At 33.7% G+C, this 13,781-nt stretch overlaps 2 protein-coding genes across 4 annotated transcripts in view; both read right to left on the bottom strand.

The window, feature by feature from the left end:
- Positions 1-2,325, bottom strand: part of LOC101503495 (uncharacterized) — a 9,004-nt gene extending 6,679 nt beyond the window's left edge. For both annotated transcript variants that reach the window (XM_004515174.4, XM_004515176.4), the window contains exons 1-2: positions 1,772-2,325; positions 6-454 (exon numbers count right to left, since the gene is read on the bottom strand). In XM_004515174.4, the coding sequence (XP_004515231.1) occupies positions 6-454; positions 1,772-2,292 (970 nt within the window). In that variant the 5' untranslated portion in view covers positions 2,293-2,325. The remainder of the gene's footprint in view (positions 1-5; positions 455-1,771) is intronic.
- Positions 2,326-4,284: 1,959 nt separating this feature from the next.
- On the bottom strand, positions 4,285-13,481 carry LOC101504249 (uncharacterized). 2 transcript variants are annotated; one of them, XM_004515180.4, is made up of 9 exons: positions 13,351-13,481; positions 12,707-12,781; positions 11,091-12,312; positions 8,810-10,148; positions 7,563-7,842; positions 6,691-6,798; positions 6,312-6,590; positions 5,819-5,962; positions 4,285-5,305 (listed from the first exon to the last, which is right to left on the bottom strand). In XM_004515180.4, exons 3-9 carry the CDS (start codon positions 12,292-12,294, stop codon positions 5,117-5,119), a joined length of 3,543 nt encoding a protein of 1,180 aa, XP_004515237.1. In that variant the 5' UTR covers positions 12,295-12,312; positions 12,707-12,781; positions 13,351-13,481; the 3' UTR covers positions 4,285-5,116. The 2 variants fall into 2 exon arrangements, with proteins under 2 accessions (XP_004515237.1, XP_004515235.1); XM_004515178.4 differs by having other exon boundaries at positions 12,711-12,781.
- Positions 13,482-13,781: the final 300 nt, after the last annotated feature.

Raw genomic sequence — 13,781 nt, 5'->3', positions numbered from 1 at the left:
CATTCCTGCAACCTTATCTTGGAACTCAGCAAATGCTAACCAAACTTTTTCATCATGAGGGTGCTCCCTTGTCAGTTTGTTAAACTCCCTAGTTTTATTTAACATTTCGTCTTCCCAAGATTCTTCAAGTGATGACGAAATTTTAGAGTCGGATTCATTGTCAACAGCTCCATGAGATGTAGCAACATCTGATAAAGGTATAAACTCATCTTGTATCGTAAGAGGAGGCAATTTTGGAGCAACAAGACGAAGACGCTTGAAACTTTTATGTTGTTGTAAAGCCATATACTTTCCAGACCAGTATCGCCCAGCAGACTTTATTTTATCATCCAAAGCATCAACGTCACCATCTCTTTCCCCAAGTGAACCACTTCGATTCCACCAATACAAACCTTGAACACGTCGCCCAGATGCATTCAAGCGATTATACGGTTTGTACTGGGCAATATCCATTCTGCATGGAATTTTTTAAAAAAATTATCATCACACATCACTAACAAGACAAATAAAATACTCAGCAAAGCCAAATCATTCTGTGTGGATCTGGAGGACGGGGGAGGGGGAGCAACTTTTTGAGTACAAATAAGAATTCCAAGGTTCAATGGAAACTTAATTATGTTTTACACCACATCCCTTGAATGACTAAACTTAAAAATTCTAATGAGTACAAAAATTAAATTTCAATCAACTTCCCTGTTTCTTTCTTAACTCCCAAAATAAGTAAGTGTCAGTTTACTTTGTGAAAACATTTCCTACTTTCACTGCCTAAAACTTGTGTTAATTTTACTAGTTATAAGGAACTACGAGACTTTTAAAGTGAACAATTGTCTACATTTCTAGAAATAATGAAAATGTCAAAAAGGCATTTTCATGAATTCGAAAAACATATTTTCATTAACTAGCATTTCATCTTATCTCCATGACGATGGCTCACTTCAAGAGTCTCTTATCAAGGTAAAATGAAAACATATTTTTAAAAAGGAAAACACAAAATGTTTTCACAAAGTAATGGGCCCTAACTTTCTTTCTATTTCTCTGAATACATTAACTCGGAACCTCTACCTAAATTTAGTCTGCAATCCCCATTGAGTTTCTGCATAGGTGGCTAACAATAATAAGAAGATCATTTCTTTACTAATGCACATAAATGATCTTATACCAAACAAGAACTAAAAAATCACAGGTGCCTTACAAAGTAACAATAACTGATTCAGGAGCAACATTAGTAAAACATTATACAACCATCCTAACAAAACTGAACACTCATTAGTATAGGGTTCACAGTTCTAAACCTTAACCTCCTAAACTCTAAAGAATCCTAGTTCTGTGCTCATTATATTAGCCAATAAAGCCAAATACTCATTAGATCATGGTTCCTAGTTCAGTGCATTATGAACATAAAAATGCACATTAGGTCCTATTTGCATAAACAACTTAATTAAGTGCTTATAGGATAAGCATTTATCATATCAGTGTCTATATATAAAATATTTTTAGGACAAAAAGATAAAATAAAGTCAAACTTTTTCATTAGCTATCCTAGAAAGCTTATGGAAATAAGCTAAAAATAGCTTTTAGATATGTGATAAGTTGTTTCTATAAGCTCTCTCCCAGTTAAAGCATCAATATCCCTAACAGCACAAAATTCACACCATAATTCAACACACTCACCAACAGAAACACTAATAATTCAGAATGTTAAACAAAACCACTTGCAAATTGAAATAAACCACAAATTGAATTCAAATTCCAATTGTCCAATCCAATATACCTATAGATACACCCAAACGCGAGATTATCACGATCACCATGAGAATCGAAGTAATAATCTTTAGCAGTGTTAGCCTCAGAATTAACCCAAGTTCTAACGCGCGACTTCCTCGAACCGAATCCACCTTTCTCATCGGATCGATCACGCTTCCGCTTCTTCTTCTTCCTCTTGCTTTTCTTCTTCTCATCTCTCTCCCTTAGGTTTCCATCGGATTCGGAAGATTCTAGAATCGGATAAGAAGGAGGCAAGGACTTCTCCTGTGGTCGATTTTCATCGCTGTCGTCTTCGTCTTGTGACGGTGATTGGACGGTTTCTCGGTTGAGTTGCGATGCGATGTCATCATTTATGGTGGAGATGTTGGTGGTGAAGCTCGAGTTAGAAAGCCATTGAGGAACCGAAGAAATTGTTGTCTGAAGAGAAGAGTTTGTGACGGGGAAGATAGGGAATAGAGAAGATTTTTCTTCGCCGGAAGACTGCGGCGCCGTCGTTTCTTCCGCCGGAAGCGGCGGTTTTGGCTCCATTTTCGAAAATCTGAAAGAAATTTACAGAGTAAGAGATAATTGATAGAGGTTTTGTCCGAAAATGGGACCCGGTAAGGTGAATTGGAGCTGGGCCTAACTGGGCCTAACTGGGCCGGGTTCAGCATGACCTTTCAGCCCGTTTATATTTAAACTATTTTATTTTATTTTTTGTGAATAAATTTAGATTTTAAGACTTGTGTTTCAAACAGGAAAATGGAACTAGGATTTTCCATATGTGATTATTTTAATCAGACAATTCAGATTTAGGGTTGGTCCAAACTCAAGGCAAGTGAGATAAGAGAATTTAAGTTCGATAATTTTAATTGGATCGGCGTTATTCAGATTTTTAGTCCAATAATTTTAGTTATTTAAAATTTAATCAATTGATCGAACGGTCATGCACTCTCTAAGTGTACGAATACGGTTTCAAATAAAGGAGAGAGCAAAATCTTCATTTTGTTAAGTTTTTGGTAAGTAAAATTTTAAAAAAAAATGTTTCAAAAATAATAAGTTTGACGAAAATATATTGATATGACTATATTTCATCATGGTGTTATTTAATATTACATTCGTCAAATATAAGATATCTTGGTGTTTTTCTTTGGTTTTTTTAAAAGATTCATTTTTGTTTTTAATCAGTATTATTTAATTTTTATTATCTTATTTTTAATTATATTATATCTTTTTCTGCAATTTATAATAAATACTACAACAAAAATATAAACTAGTTATCTTTTTTCAAATATAAACCGATAAAATGGTTTAAATTATTAATAAATTTAATACTACAATCAATTTTTTTAATTTATTTATATAAGAACAAGAAGTAGTGTCTTTTTTCTTGGTGTTTTTGTTTTTCTGGAGCACTTCCGAAAAAGAAGGTAAAGCACGAGAGCAAATTCTTTAATTGAAAATTTGATTCCAAATATTTAACATAAAATAGACCAATCTACTCAATAAAGTTGTTGCTTTAATTTAATTTGTATACATACATATAGTTAGATGTTATAAAACTATTTTATATTATATCAATGAATATTATTGAATCTGATTTTAAAGTGGTTGTTGATATAATTTATCGTAGATATGTCTCAATATAGCATCTATATTTGGTTCTCACATAAATTACTATTCTTATTCACTACCATCGTTAACAAGTTGAAGTAGTATTTATTGATCGTTAAAACAAATAAATTTGTCACTACTTCTATTAGATGATATTATTTATATCATTGTATAGATATTGAGGAACCGATGCCTCATATTTGAATTCATAATATATTTTCTTTTTCATCAAATATATACACACATGATTATTAAATTCTTAACTTAAAAGCCATTATCATGTTCACATTTTTTAATTAATTCATCTCAGCTAGTTATAGATGTGTTAAAATTCGTTATGAAAAAATTATTCATTAAATCAATTATGACTACCCAATTAATGTTTCAAATAACTGCACAGGTTAAGCTAGGTTATGTCCTAACAGCATTACATTCCTACCCATTCAAATTTGTTAGTTCAAAGTACCTAAATTTATGAAAACACTTCTTGGTAGAAAGTGGAATGTCCTAACAGCATTACATTCCTACCCAAAAATCCATAAAAATTTGATAAATGATACTTTATCGATTATTAATAAACAAAATAAAGGTGAGTATTATACATGCTAATTGACAAGGTGAGTAACATACATACGAATTTGTCAAAATAAGAACAATTATTTTCTCATTAATTTATACTACTTTAGAGAATTTAACTCATTTAAATTCCTATTTGGCCAAAGTTAAGATAGTGCTAGCATCATATGATTGTGTATAATTATTCTTATATCAAGAGATATATGTAATTTAAAATAGTGAAGACAATATTTTTTACATGTATAATTTAGGTGAAGAAAACGTAGAACATCAAATTCATAAATTCTTGTTGCTCAGAGTTACTCAAATAATTTGTAACCACAATCAAAAGACCCCATCCACATATCATACTTATATTAAATCCATTTACTACCTTATCCATAGCATAATAAACTAAATGAAACTTCATTACATCATCAAAATACATTTTGGTTGCTCCCAACCAAAGAAAGAAAAATCTAGCATCTCAAATACACCATCAAATGACATGTCAATGAGTCAAACAATGTCTTTAGCTTTGCTTTTAACTTGTCTTCCAACAATAGTAGCATCAACCAAAGGACTTGGATTCCCTGCATTAGTAAAGCTCACAAGTTCCCGCAACAATTAATCTCAACCACTGACTTAAGATTGGACGGTTCAGATTACAGATTTACTAAATCGGTTTTAAACACTGTCAATGGTAGACTTAAATAAGACAGATCAAATCGATAACTTCGTGACGCGGTTACAATGGGGAATCCATTTCCATATCAACTCCATGCAAAATCTTAAAAGTAGCTACCTAAGAAAACACTACTAAATAAATAGACTAAAAAGAATTATCCCACATCATGTACAACCAAGATTTCAAGGACTTCCCTTTCCATCACACAAAAACAAAGACTAAAAGCCTAACATTACATCATATCTTGTTCTAAAATTACATCCTTGACCCTGGTTAACAAGAAAACAATTTCTGAGACGGAGGAAAGACGAGAATTACCCACGAAATAAAAAAAACTTTCAATTCATTATGCAGGAATGTGAAAGTGCACAACTCTTTCCATATCATCTTTAAAATTTTGATAATGAAAAGCAGCATGGATGCAAAGGTGGTGCCTTCCCTTTCAATGATTTTAAACTAACCAACTTAAGGTAGTATCGACATAATCACCAAGTGAATAAAAATCGACGAATACTTTTAAGATGATATTGGTTCATAAGGGTATGATAACCATGGGTGCTTTAGAGCCTCGGATGCAGAAGGCCGCTTCTTCGGGTTAACCTCAAGCAAATGAGCAACAAAGTCAATGAAGCCTTGGTCCCCCATTGGTAATCTATGCCTCAAGGATGTCTTTTTTGGAATCAGGTATTCTAACCTGTTGCTTTCCTGCATTTCGACATACAGTACCATCACTGATTTGTTTTTTCAAGATTATTAAATTAAACGACGAGGCAATGCCAACAATTTTATTTTAACTGGCAAGAATTATAACAGTGTGTGGTTAGGATTTGTATTGCCTACAGTCGACAATCCATGCAGGCACCACGTCAATGGCCGTTGTATCAAGGTCAGACTGTCTAGATTTTAATGCAGATTTTGATTTTTTAAAAACGTAAAACCAAGTTTGAAATATAGACCATCTGATATTGATCTAACAGCCACCAACGTGATGATTGCATGAATTTCCTTCAGCAAGCAATCCAAATCCATGTGGTTAACATGCATATGATAATATAATATATACATGAATCAAAATAGTCAACTTTTAGAAATTTTAGGGAGCTATCTCTAGCTTTGATTTTTAAAGACAATGCAAATGAATATGAAAAGATACCAAAGTTTTAAGATTGTTCACTAGTCCATTTCATATGCAAAGAAACTTGGAAATAAAATTCTTACCTGATTCCTCTCATAAAGCATGTGATTTTTTGTGAAGTACTTATATGTATCCCGTCCTTTCGCTAGCATACTTTGATCAATTGGACCGATGATTCCAATTACCCGGGCTAGTAATGTCGCTGGAGAATCGTTTTGGAATAAGACCTACAACAAGCATAGTTGAGTATCAATAAGGAAAGAAAGATTTATGAAGAACAAGATTCCCTGCAGTCGGTCCCCTCCGATTGCCGTGCAGTCAGGCACATCAAAGTCATCCGATTACGATCTAAAGGTCTAGATTTCAAGTTCGGATTTTAAATTTAAAAATAAAATAAAATATTCAATCTTGAAATCTGGACTATTCGATCTTAATCAATCGATCCAGATGTGCTGACTTCACTGCAGTCAACTGCAATAAATCCAAATTCCATTTATGAGTGTATTGTATTTACATGCTTAAGTTTGAAAAAACTCATCGCATTTTGAAATTGAATTGACTATCTACTTTTCTTACATTTCCGGTACAAAGTTCTGCCAAGATGCATCCAAGGGACCAAATATCAATCTTCTTGTCATATGAAAGCCCCATAATAACCTCGGGAGCACGATAGGACCTTGACTGAACATACGAGCAAAGGTGATCTGTCTCGAAACAACTACTTCCAAGATCAATGACCTTCACCTCACATCTGCTATAGCTTTTAACCAAAATATTCTCCGGCTTCAAGTCACAATGTATTAGTCCAAGGCCATGTAAATACTGAAGTGCTTCCAAACATTGAATGGTAATAGACTGCAAAAATCAAATCAAGAAAATTTTGTAATGACAAAAGTACAATTGTTGATAAAATGAAAACTAAACATCAGAATGTGAGCAGCAGAACCCGACAAACCTGCAATCTTGGCATTGTGAAGTAAACTTCCCCTCCTGATTCTCTGTTAAATTTATGAAACTCGTATAAGTTGGCTTTGAGTAGTTCACATACTATCAACAAATGTTCCTGCAGTGCAACAACAGAAAGGAATGAAGAGTGGTAATGGTAAAGTCAGATGATAACAGCTTAATTAATCACTTAACGCAAAAGCGCTTATCATATAAGCACTTAAGTTTAGGCTGTATTTATTTATAAAAATATAAAATAAAGTTAAATCTTTTTCATTTAAGCTATAAGTTGTTTTCATAACCTATCATGGAGAGTTTATGGAAATAAGCTTAAAACAATTTATAAACATGTTCATAAATTGTTTCCATAAACTCTCTCAAATAGTCTCACAAGTTTTTATGACACTAGATAAATTTAAATAAGTCAATTCAGATAGATCCTTAATAGAAATTTCTCAACTTGAATATATAGCTTAGAAGGTTAGTCCTCGTAATGTAATTCAATTCTTTCCAAAATATGACACAATTGCAAATAGTTATATTTTATAACAAATCCGGGAATGTATTGAAAAATGCCATAGTCACAAACACATTAAGTGGCTGGAGTTAACTTTAAAACAAAAATAACAAATGTTGAATTGTAGCAGCACATAAATATTTTGAAGAAGTGATAAATAAATACCAATAGCAATTATTCAGTTATATTAAAGATGAAATTCAAAGTCAAGTAAAAACAAATAAATATTTATTTAGTCATCTATGTCATTATTAAACAAATGTAAACATTTCATACGAAGAACAATATCTAATGTGCACTACAATTGAATGAAAATAAAATGTAATAGTATCAACAAGATCAGTTTCACATACAAAATCACTTACTCTATAATAGAAATAATCATATAACCGCAAAATGTGATACTTGTCTCCAGGATCATGCTTATTGACATACTTGAGAAGTTTGATCTCATCAAGGCTTTGATCAAAGAAATCCTTGTTGTTCTTTATAATTTTAATACAAACATCTACACCTGTGTGCAGGTCATGCGCTTGTATAGCTTTACTAAATGCAGCAGATCCCAGATACTCAGTGACATGATAGCGGCCAGCTATTACAGAATTTAAAACAACATGGAAATTCTTGTCCTCCTCAAAGCCAGTTCTGAACAACAAAACATGGTTTTAGATAGCATGTCAAGGTTAAAGAATCTCACCATTTCAACAATATTTTGATCAAATTCTCATGACGGGGGAATGTATATCATATTATCTCCAGAACAATATCTACTTCATTTCTTGTAAGACTAAAATTGTGGAATAGAAAAACTTTAGGAATTAAGAGCAATTATATCAAGTCTTCCAGAGCGCAGGACTATACTCTCAATCACACAAGATTCATATTGTCAATCGCAAATTGTGGAAAATAGTAGTTTGTTCAAATTCCGCTATACAACAGTGCTATAGCGATGCTATCTGACAACATTTTGAACTAAACAGCATATAGCCGAAAAGTAGAAGCATAGCACTGCTAGCCGCTATTTAACAAACACTGCACAAGATCTATCGTATTATCATTAACTACGAGTAAGAAGCTAGGATCACTTTAAACATTCATTTTGACAATGTTGATTTCATGATACTACATGAGAGCACAAGTACAAGTTGACAATATTGCTAATGAAAAATAATGAATTTTATTCATCACAAATCATTAATATACATAGTTCTGTATTTTAACGAAGCAATCTGGATATTTTACAAATCAAAAAAGGAAATAGTAACTCTGCCGCCATCCTAGTTTCATCTTATTTTCCATTGTTAGTACTTTTTGTGACTGCTAGTGTGGACATCCAATCCAAGTGTCTGAGGATTAAATCAATGCCTGTTACGAACCGATTAATAATTAACGTATCATAAATTCATAAGTGAAGAGAGATCTAGCCAAAAATATAACATACTCAATATAAAGTTAAAATTATAATGTAGGAATGCACAAAACTGATACCATATTAGTTCTAAAACTCTTCTTAATTTCTATTAAAGAAAAGGATTTGTAGAGTACTAATGTCGTCGAATGCTATGCAAATCAATGAAAAACAGTAAGCATGTTTATATATTGAAAGACATGCCTGTTTTTCCTGTGCACAATCTTTAGATTGAAGGTTTCAAATTCCTCCTCCTGTGCCTTTATTTGCCTTACCTGCTCTTGCACCGCAGCGATCTCTTCATCCTCTTGTGATACACCTAAATCATCGTCCCTTGTAATGTCAACCTCTTCTTCTTCCTTTTCTAGCTTGACATCCCCTTTATCAGCATACCCATAATTTGAGACCGTAGTTGGGGAAGAGTTTGAGGATCTAATCGCATTAGCATTATTATCATCCCTAGAACTTTTATCGGGCGAAGAATCACTACTCTTCTGCCTCCAAGAGGAAAGCATTTCATCAGATCCCACAAAAGCATTAATACATTCATCGGTTTCGTCAGCGTTGCAATTATTTGACCATGGCGACTTACTGGACCCACCCTGAATCATCTGGCTGTCTTTAAGAGATTGAGGAAATGAAAAGTTGACATCGGTATGCGTTTTTATTTGCGAGTGTGCATCTTTATGACCCCCAATGACATATTTATTCGACTCGATCTCGTCATTTTTCTTCTTGTTTTTGAACGATTTGTCCATAGAAGACTTAATGAAATCACGATGAGAATGTTTGGATCCCCCAAACACACTATCACGATCACGGAAATATTCTAAATCCCCTTCACTACCATGCACTTCACTGCCAATATCAGCAGTATCACTGTTGATCCCCACCCCGATTGACCTAACAGAACCGTGTTGATCGTCTTCGATTTCCTCAAGTCGTGATCTTCCACTATGATTCAGAACCTTCCCATCTCCCAGCATGATTAGATCATTTGTCTGAGGGACAAAGCCCTGCCAAACAGGTTCTGCATGCATCAGATTCAGTTCTTCTACATCCATCAATTCTCCATCATATTGAGCCATTAAATCATTACCATTAGCCCTTCCGTACATATTAGTAACCGTTATACCGATAGGATCGTCCAAAGCTATGACCGGCTCAACATTTTTTGCTTGAAGATATTGCTCCCCAGAGAAGTAAGAATCCTCCTCGGCAAAAGATTGATCATCATCCTCATCTTTGGAAGGACCTCTTTCTTGAGGATCAGGAACACTTCCATGCCCGGTCCCTTTTTCATTGTCACTAGGGTAATCGATTTCGTGAGCTAAAAACCAGGCCTCATCCTCAATAGGTTGTCTCATGTATCCAACATCGTCGTCGTCGTCATATTCATCAGAGTCCCAATATTCATTTGGGTAATCAACAGATTCGCTCAACCCATCACCAACTGTAGCAAAACCAGATACAAGATCAGAGGTATCCTCCGATATTCCTTGACTTACGGACAGCCAACTACCTCCTGTAGCCTTCCTCATACCTAAAACATATACGAAAAGGTAAAAGTCACAGTCTTTGTAATGAATCATGCACAACCAAATACAACAACAAAAAGTCTTTGAATATGTGCAAATTGCTTAGATTAATTATTATGAACTAAGACATACATACAAAATGTGAACATTAGCATTGGCGCATACGGGAACTAATATTTAAATAATTTTGATTCAATACCTTGATTATAAACTAAGAGATACAAAATGTGACATTAAGGAAACTAATTCTATTTGCATATAAAATATCATTCAAAAGTAATCACATTAACATCGACGATAAAATTTACAGAGAAAAAATTTACAACGTGAATAGGACGAATCGCTCATTTTAGTCAAGTCAACATGACAATTATAGCCATACCCAACAAAAATTTCACCATTCTTAACTTAAAACAAACTGACAAGAAGTTGGTCAATAAGATGAAAGCGATTCTCGTGCTCTAGCTGGTAAGTGGACTACTATTTAATATCTCAAAATGTCAAAATTCACTCAAATTGGCATCAAAATAAATGAGTAAGTCAGATTGACATGCATATAAACTTAATACCAGAAAGAAGCCTAATGAATTAATCAACACTAAAAACATCTGGTGTACAAAGGAACACATTATTAAACCACTAACCCTATGTTTGGACACTGCATTGAGATAATTATTCTTGCGTTCCTAGGCAACTTTCTCATGGTTTTTCAGAAGCAAGAAATTTGAGTGGTGGGTGAATGCATGGCAACGTGATAACTAACAAACACTAAAACAAGATCCTGAGCACAGAACAAAGGAAATCCCACTAAGCACACAAAACTATCATCACGAAAAACCAACAAATGAGAGTAATTTGAGTCCAAAGGGGAAACAGCTACGAGAACACTTCAACGCATACGCATATGTTTTAGTAATAATTCAATAATATCATGTATGAAAGCTTACCTGCGGTTTTGATTTCTTGTCCAATAGGGACATCAAGATATGATCCAATAAGTAAAGTGCTGTCAGCACTTGCGAGCTTTGCAGCCAATCCATCGGAGTCAAACTTCTCGCCCCAATTAATAGTCAAGGGCTTATCTTCTGACTTAATTTTTACAGGAGGAAGCCTTGGATACTCTTCCTTCTGCTTCTCCGGTGCAAGAGGAAAACTTAAGCCATCAATATTATTCGGTTCCGAACTTCCTTGCAACTTCCCCAAGTAAAAAGCTCTCCCGACTTCATCCACCTGCTCTTTTATATAAGCCCTCGCATCACTGATTTCTGGCTTTCTCTTTTCATCTATTTTTTCCGAATAAGTTGAACCGCTGTAGCTCGTAGACGTAGACACATCCCCCTTTGAGAAAGGGAAAACAGTCTTGATGGAACAATCTTTCCATACGTCGGAAGATGAATTCGCATTCTCGTCAGCTCTTGACAAGACATTATCTGCCAAATTCTCTTTATGTGATGAACTATTAAACTTAAGTTGCTGCCGATCAATTTCCCTAGACTCTTTGTTTTGCATAAGGTTAAACTTTGGTTCCGTCGAGGCTTTACCACTACTTCCAGTCCACGAGGGTTTTTTCTCGGCAGGCACATTACTTTCCTCCCCAGTTTTTGCATTACTGTTGGCTGCATCAAAGGCTTCACTTGTTTGATTTTTCGCTTGCTGAGATAGTGAAGCCTTCAGAGTATTATTAGCCTTGCTTCCACCATCATTTTGGTATGGCTCACTAGGACCATTGATCTTCCATGAGTGTAAATCAAACACGCTGTCCTCTGAACTCTTCAAGAAAGTGAAATTTGTGCCACTCGTTCCAACCACTTCATTAGATTTATTCCTTTCCTCAGCTGGAGTAGCATTTTTCCATTTGTTCTCAGTAGTAGTATTTCTACCGGTACCACACTCAATTTCCTTCACAATCAGTTCTTTAGAAACTTCAACACTATCACGACGAGAATCCAACCCTCGATTTTCTACCACTAGCTTCCCCTTATCATTCTGCGGCAAATCACACAAGTTCTTTTCTTCCAATGTAAGCTTCTGAAGGAACCCGTTTACATCAGAACAGTTATTGAGCTCACTTCGCAAAGCTGCCTCAGCTCGTGTAAACCGGTTCCTCCTCAAAAAGTCCAAAATCACTTCAACCGAATTTGTGTCCGCCATTGTCAAATCTTTATCAACCTAAACTCAACCAACAAAACACAAACCAGACTTCAGGAAACAAGAAAAAATCCACAGAAGAGTTTTCATTCCATACAATTACCACAACAAACAAAAATTACACAAATGGAAACAAGTACCCTAAGGATCTTACCCTTAAGTAATTAAAAATAGAAAGTATTCTGGAAAGTGAAGTTGTTAAGTCACAAATGCATTAAATGTTACACTTTTCATTCTTCCGTAAATACTTACCATTTCTTAATTTCTTAACCATTATCCTAAGTCACTCATAGGCATGATCCAAAATTTAATAAAAAACAAAACTAAGAAACCACATTCTTATGGCAACCATTATTTCCACACACGAAAAAAATCGAAACTTTGAACAAGTTGGAGGGAAATTAAAAGAACTTACTTACCTAGTATCAAGCATAATCAAATGGTGGCATAATGCTTCCTTTGTAGTTGTAAATTATAATTAGTACTGAACCTGAATGAAACAAAAAAAAAAACAAACAAACCCAGAAGCATAAATGCTTGTTTCAATTCATCTAGAACAAAAAACCTCAGCAACCAAACACAACCAATTTGACAACAACAAAAATTGTTCCTTGAAAACAACGAAACCTAGAAAATGGTTTCAAGCTTCACAAAAAAACAAAAACGAGATGAAATTTTCACAATCACGGATCCAACACAACAGCAAAAAATCAAAGAGACCCACAAAAAATTAACCAAAAGGGTATCCAAAAAATGAAAAATTGCACACAAAAAAACCCACCAACGTCAGAAAAATAGCAAAAAATAAATTTGACAAATTGCGAGGTTTTTGTATAGTGAAGATTTTTCATAGGAAAATTGAAGTATCATCAAGATCTGACATTTACATTCGAGAACGATTTTTTAGGTTTTTGTTTGAAGAATGAGAAAAATGGGTCCCTAAAAAATGACGAAAGAACGAGAATTCGAAAATGATAACAACAGTAATAATAATAATAATATTAATAATAAAATAAAGAAACAAAAGATATTTAAAAAATAATAACATAGAAAAAGCACCTTGGTGTTTAAAAGGGTGTAAGAGATTTTCCTTTGTTGCTGGTTTGGGCGTCTCTGGTGATGAATTGAGGTGGTGGTGGTGATGGTGGTGGACCAAGCCCTTATGTTTTTCTATTTAAGATACTATATATGCCTTCTATAATGTAATTTTATATTATATTTATATTATTATTGTGTATGTTGTATATTTTATTTGATTTTTTTATTTTATTTTAACCTTCGGTTCTTAGGAAAAATATGATTTTCCTGTTATAAAAAGTTTGACATGGAAGTAAAAAAGTTTGGTCTAATAATTTTTTTAATTAAGATTAAAATTTATATTTTTTCAAATAATTTATTTTTGATTAAAATTTATTAATTATGTGAATTCAATTATTTAATTTATTTACATGACATCATTTATTAACTTTGTAAAAAAAATTAATTTGAAA

The sequence above is a fragment of the Cicer arietinum genome, chromosome 8, assembly GCF_000331145.2.
Source record: "Cicer arietinum cultivar CDC Frontier isolate Library 1 chromosome 8, Cicar.CDCFrontier_v2.0, whole genome shotgun sequence".
In the NCBI taxonomy this organism is placed as follows: domain Eukaryota; kingdom Viridiplantae; phylum Streptophyta; class Magnoliopsida; order Fabales; family Fabaceae; genus Cicer; species Cicer arietinum.
Note: the sequence above shows the minus strand (reverse complement) of the source record. Positions and strands in the feature narration are given on the sequence as shown.